The 14,654-nt window shown below is 29.1% G+C and overlaps 2 protein-coding genes across 2 annotated transcripts; both read right to left on the bottom strand.

Moving 5' to 3' along the window:
- Positions 1 to 2,662: 2,662 nt before the first annotated feature.
- On the bottom strand, positions 2,663 to 6,031 carry LOC109797107 (uncharacterized). The gene is made up of 3 exons (XM_020357025.3): positions 5,862 to 6,031; positions 3,634 to 4,454; positions 2,663 to 3,355 (listed from the first exon to the last, which is right to left on the bottom strand). Exons 2-3 carry the CDS (start codon positions 4,425 to 4,427, stop codon positions 2,872 to 2,874), a joined length of 1,278 nt encoding a protein of 425 aa, XP_020212614.1. The 5' UTR covers positions 4,428 to 4,454; positions 5,862 to 6,031; the 3' UTR covers positions 2,663 to 2,871.
- A 4,024-nt stretch (positions 6,032 to 10,055) lies between these two features.
- On the bottom strand, positions 10,056 to 11,191 carry LOC109796546 (protein ASYMMETRIC LEAVES 2). Its single transcript, XM_020356214.3, has 2 exons — positions 10,899 to 11,191; positions 10,056 to 10,582 (listed from the first exon to the last, which is right to left on the bottom strand). Exons 1-2 carry the CDS (start codon positions 11,076 to 11,078, stop codon positions 10,217 to 10,219), a joined length of 546 nt encoding a protein of 181 aa, XP_020211803.1. The 5' UTR covers positions 11,079 to 11,191; the 3' UTR covers positions 10,056 to 10,216.
- Positions 11,192 to 14,654: the final 3,463 nt, after the last annotated feature.

The raw sequence follows: 14,654 nt of genomic DNA on the forward strand, positions 1-14,654 counted from the left end.
ATCTATTTTTATTTTTATTTTTCTGCTCTCTCAATTTTACATTGCTGGCCCAACAACGTCGGCCCATTTATGCTGCAAAATTCTACATAAACTTTTGAGACTCATGATATATACACCTCTTTTTTTTAATAAGTAAACCTTCTTTATTTTTTTTTTAAAAATTATGAAATATTATTGTTTTTTTTTCAAAAAAATTCTAATTTTATATTTTTAATTTTTAATTTTTAATTTTCTTCTTTTTTTTCACATACTTTTTTTCTCTTTTAGTTTTCACATGCTATCAAAATAGGTGAGGTGAAAGAAAGGTAAGAGGGTGCATGTAAAAATTGAAAAAAAGAGAGAAAATATATGAAAAAAAATCAATTAAATATTATGAATGTAAAATTAAAAAATTAAAAAAATTAAGAATATTTTAAATTTTAATTATTTTAAAAAGATGTACTTATAGAAAAAAAGAGGTGTATATATCATAAATCAACTTTTGATCAGGCTAGTGGGCTGGTGTCAATGGTAGCCACACCAATAGCCCGCAGCTGACCCAAACTGAGCCACACATTATATAAAGTAAAGTATGTAGGCTTATGCTTATAAGGTTTAATTTATTATTAATCCTTTTATATTTTATCAATTGTCATACAGATTTCGGTTATTTGGTTCCCAAATTATCTTTGAGCCAATTATGTTCATATATTTATAAATTTATGCAAATTTAGTCCTATTTTTAGTTATTTTCTACTTAAAACCCTCGATTATTACTTTATATTTAAATCAATATTTTAGCAAGTGTAATAGAAAAATATGTTTATTATATATAATAAATTATATATAAATAAATATTATATTTGAATATATGAATTATATTTAAATTTTTTATGAATATTATTTTTAAATATATAAATTTTATTTTAGATTTATGATAAATAATTTATATGGTATCAAAAATTTATTTTATTTATTTCTTAAAAAATTAATACTTAATTCATAAATAAAAATGATAAATAAAAAATAAATTAGGTAAGAAGTTAATTTTCTTTTTACAAATTCATTAAAAAAAATTCAAAATACTTTTGTGTAGAATAGCGATTCATATTTAATATATAAATTATTATTTTAGTTTGTATAATATATAAATACATTTATTATATATAATTAAATTTATAATAAATTATATACATATATATATATATATATATATTATATTTGAATATATAAATTATATTTAAAATTACTGTACATAAATATTTTGAGCATATAAATCATATTTTAGGTTTATGATAAATAATTTGCATTGTAACAATTTTTTATTTATTGATTGATAATTTGTTTAAAATATTAATATTTAATACATATATAATTATGATAAATAAAATTTGAATTAGATACAAAGTTTAAAATATTTCTACAAACTCTCTCATTGAAGAAAAATTTCTAAAAATATCTTAATTCAATATAAAGGTTTGTATTCAATATATAGGAGTTGATATAAGAGTTGATACTTAAATGTTTATGATGATTTGTGGTGAATTTACGATAAGAATTAATTTTAAATGATTATAAATTATAAAATCAACTCATATATATTAAACACAAACTTCTATTTTAGGAGAGTGTTTTTAGATATTTTTCTTCGACAAGAGATTTTTAGAGATATTTTTAACTTTTTTTTAAATTTAATTTTTATTTATCATAACTATTTATAAATAAAATTTTAATATTTTTTAAAATTAATTATTAATAAATAAAAATAATATTATGTTACAATATGAATTATTTATCATAAATTTAACATATAATTTATATGTTTAAAAATATTTATTTATATAAGTTTTAAACATAATTTATATATTCAAACATAATATTTATATTTATATATAATTTATTATAAATTTTAGTTACATTTAATAATTATTTAACCAATTTATTACATTGACTAAAATACTAATTAGTTAAACATGATAAATATTGAATGGTGTTAAAGAACGCAAATAAAAGAAAGTTTGAAATTTTTGTTTATTCCGAAAGCTATTTGATATATTGTTTAAACAACGAGATGAGAAATATTTAAAAAAATTCAACCAAATTAATATATCAAAATTGAGTAGAAAGTAGAAGCATAAGAATTATAAATCATAAGTACTTAAACAGAAAAGAAAAAACTAACTGAAACGTTTTTACTTAATTTTAAAAAATAGAAATAAAAAATTTGCTCCAAAAAAAAACTTGAAAGTCAGAATTCCACATAATTCAAACTAAAGAAACTAAAAATACAATTGAATTAATAAGAATAAGACAGTCTGATAGAAGCATTCATAGCCATATTTTTTTGTTAATCTAAAATAATAAAATTGTTGATGCCGCCCATTATTGACTTGACTGCTCATAATATGTTAGTCTAATATCGGTACGATCCATATAAATAAGAGTAAACGCATAAAACAAAATATTGACATACAAGTTCAACCTTTGGATACAGAATACATCAAACTTCACGGCTACAATAGTTCCAACACAGATCATATTGCTGCCCTTTCTCCTCAACAAAGAGTCATCCCCAACATTTTTATTAGAGTAGTTAGTCACTGAAATAAAGTTTTTGGCAGTTTGTAGCTTGGAATCTTATATTTCCCGGCATAAATTTAAAGAAAAATAGTTTCGCATCATCTACACAAAACATTTATGTACATAATCTCATTAACAAAAAAAATTCAATACAAAAGCACAACTTAGAATTTACAATACAAGATGCACTAGCAAATCTACAAAAATACATACATATCTGATAAAATAATTGGGGCTACTTTCCCTGTTAACCAATTCCCTTTGTTCACCAATCTTTATGACAAGCACAACTATTATCCAAATTTTATAGAACTATGAACGAGGCAACATCCAACCCACTGTCCATCCCAAAAGCAAGCCAGCCCCAACAAGACTGAATCCTAAAGCAATCGCAACAGCATATGTTGTAATATCACATTTTGGATTGGGTTTCCCTTCTTCTAGTTTGGCATTGGATATTTTCTGTTTCCTCTTCCGTGATCTAGCTTCGTGGGACATCCAAGGAAGAGCCACTGGAAAGAGAGTAGATATTGGCTGATCCTTGTTCTTAATCTGACTGCAGAGAGTTTCCAGCTGCAGCAGTTGTAACCATTGCTTATAGGCAAAAAGTTGTGAAGCCTGTTTAAAAATGAGAGTTACAATATGCTCTTTCTCTGCGTATGCTTTTTTGGCTGCTTCCTCTGCTTCCCTTGCACGTGTTTGAGAGTGACACAGTGCTTCCATTAGTTGAGCCTTGCTGGGGTCTCCATCCAAAATTTGATGACTCTTTTGGACATCCTCATGCTTGGGGGTACGACTGCAACAAAGTTGCATTCCCAAACAAATATTAAGCAGATCAAAAGCACAAAGTCTACATCAGTTCTACCTACTTGAAGAAAGGGAAAAAAAAAAATACTAGCATGCACGAAAGCTTGGAGAAAAGCTATGAGAAGCCAAAACCTTGCACAGAATCACATTTATGGTGGAACATATCATTTTTCTCTAACTATCAACTTATTTTGGCCAAAGATTTTGAGTGTAAGTTTACCCACTTAAAGCACAAATGCAATCATCTGACATTAATAGCAAAAATACCTTGAACATTTGTCGGAAGCAAAAAATAAAAGGCCTTCATTGGCAGAAGGCCCCTGATTCTTATGCATCAATCCTGAATCAAAACTTCCTTGTGCATGAGCTGTCATTTTGGAAAAGCTTCTGGATTTGGCTTCCCAGTCATAAGATGCCGTCTTTATTTTATCATTATTAATAAGAGCACATGGGTGTCCTCTAAGATGCTTCTTCTGTGGTGGGGGAAGATCACAATTTTCAATATGGTTGAGTGATTTCTGTGAAACAAATGAAGCTAATTCATCTCTATCTGTAGTCCGCCACCATGGCTCTGCCTTATCACTTTCAATCCAAGAATAATCTGATTCCAAGGAAAAATCATTTGTTTTCTTGGAGGATTCAGAGCAGCCAACACAATCAATGTCCATTTTCTCATGTTTTGCCATCACATTAATCAACTCTTGAAATTCTTGAGAATTCTTACTTACATCACTAGCTATCAAGGTTTCTACCTCATCCTCTAATGCTTTTAATTGTTCATATGTTAAACCCTTTTGATACCCATAATTAGATTGCAAATGCAACCAATACCTAGAGTCTGGTGGTAGATTAGAAACTGATGGTTTCCTGTTAAAATGTGCGACATTAACTGCAGTATGATCAGATTCATCTGCTGTACTGGCAGGTCCAGCATCAACCAATTTTGATGTTGCACATGAAGATTGGCAACAAGCCAACTTGGGAGCTCTTTTTGCATCTTCTTGGACAAAGCAACGATTAGCAGTTCTCTGCCATAGAGCCCTCGCTTCTGCTCCTGCCATCACTTATCTATTCTTTCTTCATCATCTCTAAGAGAAATAAAATTATTAGTTGTTTATAAAGTCTGAATCTATTTAATGGGATTTATGCATGGCCTAGTAGAAAACACAAAAGCACAAAGAAAATAGCCCGTAATCAGTTGACCACTAATGCTCTCTCAGAAAATGTAACAAATGCAAAAGATTGGTACTACTACTCCATATATACACTATTAAACTTTAGTGCAAAGCAGAAAACAAGAAAGCCATATCAAGGCATATTAGAAGTCTGACCTTTGAAGTCCAAACAAACACTATGATGTTTTAGCAACATGCTCATAAGATTCATAGCTTATGAGATCTGATAGTCACCAGAGACATATCCAAGGAGGGGCATGCCCCCACCCCTCAATTTCTTTTAAAGAATTATATATGTAAACTGTAATTTTTTTTATAAAAAATTATAATCTTATAATGAACAAAATATAATTTATGTAGTTAAAGTATGTTCACTTTTTAACCGTCCCCCCTTAATTGCTTTCTGCATCTGTTCTTGATTGTCACCAATGCTATCTTTGTTTTGATGGGGGAAGATGGAAATGCATTTGGACAAGATAAACTTTTTGTAATATACCTTCATCATTCAAATATAGCCTTTGACATAAACAAATACATTTCCATTTCCCACCTATTCAACTACCCGCATTATATTGATGCTGTTTACAAGCAAAGTAAGCAGTAAGAACAATCAATCATTTCATCCAGGACAAGGCTTTTCTTGCAAGTAAAAATCTCTGTGACTCTTCTTTGTTACGGGAAAGATAAGCTAAATTTTTAGGGTATTGTCATTGTTTGGGAACCCACCTCATGAGAAAACTGAAAAGACATGGTGTTGCTATGGGGGTGGTGCTCTTTGGACACATGTTAATTAATCAATAAGATTAGTTTGCGTCTGAATTCTTTTAATCAAAGCCCTAAAGAAATAACATAACAAAACTCAAATACTTGTGTCACAGTTGCAAAAAATTGTCAATTGGACATGTTTCATTGCAGTCTCATATTTCGGGTTTTCTACATTCACTTACCAAATCATATGCAAAGTTGAAAGGGGCAGAAAAAAAAAAAAAGATAACACGGAAACTGAAAACCCTCTTGCATCTCAGTGCCCCTACGGGCTTCAATTTAACAGACTCACCAAAACAGATCAACATGGTCAAACCTCAAACAAACCCATCCATATTCATAACAAGCATATAAATCAGTCAACACCAAACGAAATCAGAAAAATTTACAGAAAAAAACCGCAAATTAGAAACACCCAGAACATGACAATCAGTGAAAGAAGCGCAGACAGAGATGTAATACAGCAGCGACCATATAACGGAACTAATCACACAAGATGCAATCATGTGAGACCAAAACGAAGAAAAGACAGAAGGATTGGTTGAGTGAACGAACCTAGTCAGAAATTTCGCAGATGAAGCCGATAGAATCAGAGAGTGAAGAAGTTGATGACACTAGATTTTTCGTCTTCGTTATCATTTTACTCTATGCTGTCGGTTTTCTCACACAACCTTTTTCTGCTCCGTTATGGACACGACAAGCGATGTTAAGGGCTACTACGACGCCGTTTTAGGCATTATCTCTTCCTACTCGCGCAGTCTTTGTCAAATGGTTGGTCTGTGCTTAGCGATGGTGGGGCCCACGGGAAATCAACTCTAAAGGGGTTTTAAGGTACGTTCTTGATGATAACACGTGGCAATAAATGCAAAAATCAACGGCTCATCGCTTGTCCTCCTGTCCTAGCTACTTCTTAATCTTTACGGTATCTTTCTTGCAAGAGACCTTTTACTTTTCAATTTTTTAGAAGCTGCACATAAGGATCATCAAGGCCATGCCAAACACCATTTTGCCTTTCGCCTATCCTAAGAATTAATTTATTAGATATGGTTGATCTACGCTCAACCAATGTCAGGAGTTCGAATCTTATTTTGTGTATGTAATCGCGTTAAATCTTGGGGCCAGCTATCCTACTCGTTGAGATACTTCTAACGTAGCGAGGAAATTAGTCACTGTTATTGACCTTGATATTCAGGGATGAAAAAGAAAAAAAAAAAAAGCTATCCTAATTATAAATGCTTATTTTTGTGGTTTCCTTGTATAAATATACAATTTATTATAAATTCAACCCCTTCCCTTTCTTTTTCTAATTTTGCTAATTATTATTTCGAGGATAATATTTAATTAAAAATATACGATAAATACATTTTAATACACAAATTCGTTACTACTTTAAAATTTAAATTTATCAATTAACTGAATTTGTAAAAGAAATATAAATAAAATGGTGGAGAAAATGACATTCTAACTAAAAACTAACAGCTAAAAATTTTAATAGTCGTAGAAAATATCAAATTCGTATAATAAAAAATATAAATTTGGATTGAATTTCAAATCATTTGTGTTAAACCACGGTATCACGAAATTTGTAAAATAATCAATGTCTTAACAATGTTGATTTTCTTTCATGTAAAGAAATTAATGAGGGGAATAAAAATAAAATTTAATTCGTCATGTTTTTATGCTAGCTTCAATACTAGAGGAAAGCTTGTGCGTAGTTCCTTAAAAACATTGAATTAAAATGTGAAATAATATATTTTACTGTTTATAATATGATAACCAGAGTTGTGAACATTTAAAAATATTAATTGATTGAGTTTAATAATCTTGTAATATAGGTGAGCAGTGAAGGAGGGTAGATTCAGCATTCAGGAAATGATTGGATTCAGTGGGTTTTATTGAAAGTTGATAAGAAAAACAAGGTGCGTGCGGCTGGTTTTATGGTTGACAATCACATAAATAGCAATAGCAATAGCAAAAGGAAGAGTGGGAATGAAATGGAATAATTGTTATCCACGTAAAGTTTCCCGTTCCGTTCTGACTTCTGAGATGTTGTATTTGCCGAGGCCTAACGCAACGCCTAAAGTGGTAGGTGAATCCTCACATCTACACGCGGACGCGGGGGCCACTCCAATGATCCACTTTTAACTTTTACCCCCCAGTGTATTTACTCTGTTTCGTTGCAACTTCAAAAATAGATAAAATTAAAGTGAATACAAATAAGTATAAAATAAAATCCAATTTTGATGATTTAATTAAGAAAATATAATATAAAAAAATAACATATATGTTTGATAAGATAAAAAAAATTAGTAAATTAATAAACATAAGTAAAAAAAGAAAAAAAAGAACTTCAATTTTGAAAATATTTTCATAATAATTTTAATTGATTAATTTTATTTTATCGATTAAATCAAAGGATTCTCGATTAAAACAAAGTCATTACACTTTAAAACATTGAACTTGCAGTTTCGTATACAAAAAATAAATAGTAATTTTTTAAACCTAAATAAAAAACTAAATTTATTTAGGTTTAAAAAATTATTTAATTATGTTTATCATTTTTAAAAATAATATTTCAAACTTTAATCAAATTTTGAAACATTCTTTGCAAAACTTGTGTAAAGTTATCTCTCTTTTCCAATGTTAGATTGTTTTGAGAATTTTCTAAATTTATAACATATGATATGCCCTAACACAATAACCTCAAATTATAATCCTAATTAACTCAAGTTTTTAATGCAAGAATGACAAGTTTCATATGCTGAACTTAACTATCTTTGTGCACTTCAGACCTTACCTCGTCGTATCCTCTGCCTCAATTAATTCTTGAAGTGCAACTTCAGTAGATAACTTAATTTATTTTCAATAGGTTTTAAGAAAAAATCTAATACTTACTATATTATCTTATATGCTATTGTAAATAGACCGTGGTCGTGTAAACTTCTTACTTTGTTAGTTCTGCCTTATCGTTTTCTACTTTTCTTCAATTACATGATGAGTAGCTGTTTATACTTTATAGCAAGCTTGTAAGTGGCTTCTAGAACTTTTTATATTATATGTAATAGACCATATCATAGAACGATAACTTTCATTTACCTTGATGTTTGAATTCCATACGAGTTCTTAATTTTTCCTCCCCGCTGTCTTCTCATTTAGATTATTATAAAACATATGGCTCATTCATATTACAACCATTTTGTCGATATATATTACAAATTCAGCGCCCTATCTCTATTTTCTACCAATTATGTCAGTAGTATAGCTAGCAAACAAAATGTTAGGCGCTGATTAATTCCAATATTATTGTCTTTAGCATTTCATATAGGATATTCACCTTGGCTGGGGTGAGGATTATTTTATGGGTGTATGTGGGAGCAAATGTTTTTCGTTTTGTAATTTGTCATGTGGTGGCTCTGGCCTCTGGCTATATGTATATATATATATATGGCACTCCTGCCTATATATATAGCTATTATTTGGTAAATAAATATTTTTACTGATAAAAAAATATAGGATTCACCTTAATTAATTAGCAGTTGAACTGTCATTTATTCATTAATTAGCTCCATATAATGTTAGGGGTGAAAGGAGTCAAAAATATAACATCGGCTCTTTCTATGAATTTCCGTAGATATTGCTGTTTTCTTGTGAGATCAACGTCTCTAATACAGTCGAAACTTGAAATTCAAATCAACAACTACATAATTAGTCAAAGATAAATTATATTTTTCTCCTTCATAATTTCATATTTTTATTAACAAATAACATTATAGTTTTTTTTTTTCTCACACTAACTCTTCTTAGAAGGAAAACAAAGAACATTTTTTAAGAAAAATAGAAGGTTGATATTAAATTGTAGGCAATTTATATTTGAAAGAAATAAAACGAATGTAGCTAAAATTTGAGATATATTTTAACTATATAAATCAGATTGTAAAAGAAAATTTTAATATAAAATATAGCATAAAAATAAAAATGATTGATAATTTGTACCATAAAAAATAGTGAAATTATAAGCCATGAGAAAATTATTTTTTTATTGTATTTTAAAAATTAAGACTTAATTAAAAATATAGTAATTGAGTTATCATTAATGTTTTAACGTAATACTAATAACTAATAAGGGGAATAATTTTTTTATTCAATCATATATGATAACATGGCCGTGTGAGAAATCGTTTTTTTTTTTTTTTTTAAAGTAGAACGAGAGAGTTAGAAAGGTATATTGTATAAAAAAAAATATTTTCCTTTCTTAATGTTATAATTTTAAACAAATAAATTAAGGTCACTTTGTAATAAGCTATTATTATTTTGTCCTGTTTACAAAGAATGGAATGATGCTTTTTATAAATTTTTTTTTTACAGAATGCCTTTTATACTTTTCTTTACTGTCATTGTTCGTTTAATATAACGTTGGTAATATTTAGGCTCAAAGATGTATAAGTATCCTTATTTTTTATTTATTATTTTTCTTTTATTAACAAACAGTTTTTTTCTATTGAATATAGAGATTAATTTTTCATTAAAGTTTGACAAATATCAAATAAATGAGTATCATTTTTCAGTTTAAATTTTTTCAGTTTAAATTTTTTGTATTTGTAAGACTTAAGATTTCATTCCTAAATACTTAGTTGATATATGATCAGTCTCTCACCACAATATGAACTCAAGTTAGTCAAAATAATAAATAATATAATACAGGAAAATAATCTTATATTAAATATTTGTATGGTTTACTATTTTCATAAATAGGGTTAAAAATGATAAGGTTTATTTATTTAATATTTATAATTGAAGAATTGGAGTAGTATTCAATTAACATACGCACCGAATTAAAATTCATAGTTAACAAAGTAATTTTGTTAAAAAAAAATTACACACAGGGACGCACGTGTACATCAGCTAGTGTTCTAGCAGGAAGGCATTGACATATTATTTGTATTGCTACATCCCCAGCCAACTTGTACAGGAAAATCAAATGGATCTGAGTCCATGAGTTGATCAAAGTAACCATCAAAGATTGGGTCATTGTCGGTGAATAAAGGATCATTGTGGCTATGAACATTGTTGTTATGAATACTTAACAACAGTTCTTTTTGTTGTCGCAGCTCTGATACCTGAGTTTTCATCGACTCTAGTTGTGCTTTCAGTTCCTGAATCATCTTTTGCAACTGGTAAATAGACCCAGCACTGCCATAAACTGGGTCTCTAAGCCTTGCTGTCGCCTCGTAAACCATGGCTTTCACAGCGTCCTCTCTCTTTCTTTCCTCAACCATCTACAACAACAACAACGTACGTGTTATTAGAAATTAACTTGAACGTTACAATTACTTAATCACAATATAATCAGGGAAACAGTAAACATATTGATTCTGTGCGAGTTTCGTTGTTTGTTTTTCTTTTATTTCCTTAATATAACAAAAAAAAATGGACAAAAGCAAGCCGTCTTGTAGGACAGTATGGAAGATTTTAATTAAAATATCTTTGTAATTTGACAAATCTTTGGTTACTACCAAATGCATGGGTGCATAGGGTATATAATTTGATATATATAGTATACTCAACTATATTTAATATTTAGGTCTATCCCACCTGAATCATTTTGATAACGTTGCTAGCACCGAACACTTTATGCACCCCAACAAATTTGTGAAGCTCCTGAGTCGGGAAATATGGAGCAAGTAGGCAGTTATTGTCACATCTACGGCGTAACATCCTGCAAGCTGCGCAAGGTTGGTGCATCCTCGCCTGTGCCTCAACATGGAAACCCATTATATCTTCAAAAGATGTTATTGTTGTCTACTTGACTCGGTAATCAAGCGTGTATATATATAGAAGATGTAAAAAGTGTTGCACAATAAGAGCAGCAGAAAAATAGCTTGTTGTTTGAATGTTTGGTTTCAAAGTTAAGTGCAAGGAAGATGCATAGGCGGCCACTAAAGACAGATTTTGGATGACGGTAATGTTAAAATGAAAATAAAATAACAACATTTTCTGACTTTTGTCTCACTCTCACTGTTGGGACAGTGGACCTAACACGCGCTAAATGCTGCTAATCCAATTAGGTTTTCTCCTGTCTAGACAATTAATTGGAATAAGACCAAGCACTCATCCAGCTGAAAGAATTCCTACGTGGCTAGACCCAATTCCAACTACACTGGAACGAGCTAAGTACATAACATCATAATTACGAACACCTGAATTTTTTAATTTTATTTTTTTTGGTCCCCTTTTATCTCCTTAATATATATATATTTTTTTGAATAAAATCATATTTTCTTTCTTTCCTTCTTCATATCTTTTATTTCTTCCTTTAATTTTTTCTCTACCCGATTCTCTACTATACATCATTGATAAAAAAAAAAATCATTATATTATTACTTCAAAATATCTATCACTAATCATTTTTAATTGAATTTTTTCTTTCTAATCACATTTTTTTTTATCTAGAAAGTTTCGAAATAGACTCCTTGCTATTAAGAGATAAAACTTAGTTCTCCTTATTTAGACATGATTATAAAAATATAATATAACGTTTAAGAGATCATAACTTAGTTCTCCACATTGTACTTTGAGAGAATTCAAAGTAAGGAGTGTAAAATGTCTTAACATATAGCGCTATAACATGTTAATTTCTTGAATGTTCCTTTCAGTGGCTTCTTTCCTTGAAAATTGAAAAGAAAAAACAAAAACGTTAGCTAGCTTTGCTTGACTGGTTGCGTTTTATTTTACGTATCTTACGTGTTTGTGATCACATTCACAGCCAAGCTAGCTTTGACTTCAGAAGACCGCAACTGCAAAATATGAAAGAGAATCTTCCAAATAAAGAGGAATTAATTAAAATCTTTGTTGTCGGTGCTCGCGAGCTAGGTGCCAGTCATGTTGGATCATCTACTTCAACAAGTTACGTACATACACATACACATCTCACCTTCCATCTTGCAACTTTCAACTCTTCTTAGTTTGCTACTATAGGTCTTTAGTTTGAGTCAATTATGTTTGGCTTCTATAGTAAACATCAGCTAAAGAAACAGCCTCAAAAGAGTCAAAACACATATATACAAGTATTTTGTTTATCATTTTTGTGTTGGATTTATTTTTGTGAGTTAATATTAGTTAATTATTTAAAGAAGAATTTTAAATTATTAAATAATGTTTTGCATTGGCTTTGGAGGATGAAATGTTTGCTAGACTAACGGGGAACTAAGCTAAAAGACTTTAATTTCTTTCATTTATTTGGGAATCCAATCCTTCTATGAGGAGAAAATTGTCCAAGTGGAAAAGTAGATCGCATTTTTTTTTGGGTGCTCTTATATATTATACGCATTTCCTCTCAACAGTAAGAGCACACTCCTAGGCTCACACATTCTCTCAACAACCTATATCACCCGTTGAGTACACTCTCTTTAGGTTTATTAGTAGTATCAGACTGTTGGGATGCAAACAAAGTCTAACATTATTTAAACAAGAGGATGGACATGAGTTTATATACACACAATCGTTTTCATTGATTGAAAGGCCTTTTGGGTAATGTTCAAAAGTAAAATCGTCAGAGCTTGGGCCCAAAACAGAGAGTCAATGGTCTCACCAGGTGACCGGCTTGACGAATATAATGGCAAGTAGATTCAAGTTTGGAATATCTCATCAATGTACACAACACTACCTCGTTAAAGTTTTAATTATGAGAAAAAAATAATAGTACTAATACTTGATTATGTGCCATTAGGAGTACAAACTGGTTGTATATATAAGTCATGCTAGACTTTGTTATGTTTAAAATTATTTAAGTCACGTTGTATATACTTGTGTAAGTCATGCTATGACTTTTGTTAAATAATTTTTCAAGAGGCTCATTCTCACGCACTTCTCTTATATCTATTGCAGTAAAGGTTCAGTTAGTATTTGTTTAAATAAATTTTTTCATAATTTTTAAAAGGGAAAAATAGGTTCAGTTAGTATTTGTTTAAATAAATTTTTTCATAATTTTTTTAAAAGGGAAAAATAGAAAGAAAAAATGAAATAATTTTTTTTTAATAGCTAAAACTAATATATACATTAATATTGGTTAATACAAGTAATAATAACTTGTATTTTTTAATTAAGTTATTCAGGATTTGAATTCTGACTTTGAATATAGAATAAATTATGTAAGGAAAAAAATAATTTATCTTATATATATTTACAATTCTCGATAAAAATTTAATATTTTGTACTAATATCATAATTATTAAGAAAAATTAATTTATATATTATAAGTTTAAAAAAAGAGATTTTTCAAGAAACCAATATGGAAAAAATTTATAAATTAACTTATAAATAAATTAATTTTAATTAGTAAAAAAATTATTTTATTTTATTTTTATTTTTTCAGAAGTATTTTGAAAAAAATTATCCATATCCTTGATCTTTTTTCTCTCCTTCTGATAGATCATAGCACACACGTTTGGAAGTTCTCGAGGCACTCTCTTCCGTTTTTTTTTTTACAGTCTCTCAGCATTTCATTATTATTTTGGCACCAGATACTCTCTCAGCATAACAAAAACATATTTATGTTGTGCTGTGGGAGAAGGTGTTCGATATAAGAGACATTTTTGTCAAAAACAATTTTCTAAAAAGGTTGGAGTTTAAATAGCAATTTAGAGGATGTGTATAGTAACTCCCTTTACTTTGGTGTGATCCCACTAAATGACGATGGGGGTGGTCTTGTAATTGCATCAATTTTGAGTACAGGGTGCGTTAGATTTTTAGTTCGCAATTGGTCGGTACTTGCTTTCTGAAGCATTGAGCCTAACTTAGGATATAAACTTAACGAAATTAATTTTAAAAATCATACATTGATGCAAAAGTAAAATCATTATTTTGAATTTGAAATAAAATTAATTTTCAAAAACCCATTTATGCAAATAAAAATCAACACTCTGTCTTAAGTCTTAAACTTTCTTGAAGGGATTTTATTTTATTTTATATTCACGTGTTATCAATATAAAAATTAGTTGAGAGTTTAATTCCTGAATTGCAATAAAAAAAATTCTGAAAATAGTTTTCATTATGATCACCTTCGAAATATCTTCTGGTTGGTTCTAGCAAAAATCCAGATCAACATTTGAGTTGTAACAAGCGGACCATTCTGATTACACAAATAGACATCAATCCTGAAAAGAAAAAAAAAAGTTAGTTAGTTCATATTTGACATATCGCTACCAATAAAATTGACAAAACTTGAGTTGAGACTTGGGATAATTTGGTTATGTCAAATTTGATTGACAATATACAAGCATATATATTTTATAAATAAAAAAAATTATGTAACATAAAAGTAAGGGTCAAAGTGTTAATAAAATTATATCG

Source organism: Cajanus cajan, chromosome 11 (genome assembly GCF_000230855.2).
Source record: "Cajanus cajan strain Asha chromosome 11, NIPB_CcT2T_4, whole genome shotgun sequence".
NCBI lineage: Eukaryota > Viridiplantae > Streptophyta > Magnoliopsida > Fabales > Fabaceae > Cajanus > Cajanus cajan.

What these genes read in the sequence shown, in the direction of transcription:
- LOC109797107 (XM_020357025.3), bottom strand. Translation starts at nt 4,427, where the DNA reads ATGGCAGGAGCAGAAGCGAGGGCTCTATGGCAGAGAACTGCTAATCGT. An exon ending in GCTTCCGACAAATGTTCAAG is followed by an intron (nt 3,356 to 3,633) that starts GTATTTTTGCTA and finishes ACTTTGTTGCAG; the next exon opens with TCGTACCCCCAAGCATGAGG.
- LOC109796546 (XM_020356214.3), bottom strand. Translation starts at nt 11,078, where the DNA reads ATGGGTTTCCATGTTGAGGCACAGGCGAGGATGCACCAACCTTGCGCA. An exon ending in ACGTTATCAAAATGATTCAG is followed by an intron (nt 10,583 to 10,898) that starts GTGGGATAGACC and finishes TTGTTGTTGTAG; the next exon opens with ATGGTTGAGGAAAGAAAGAG.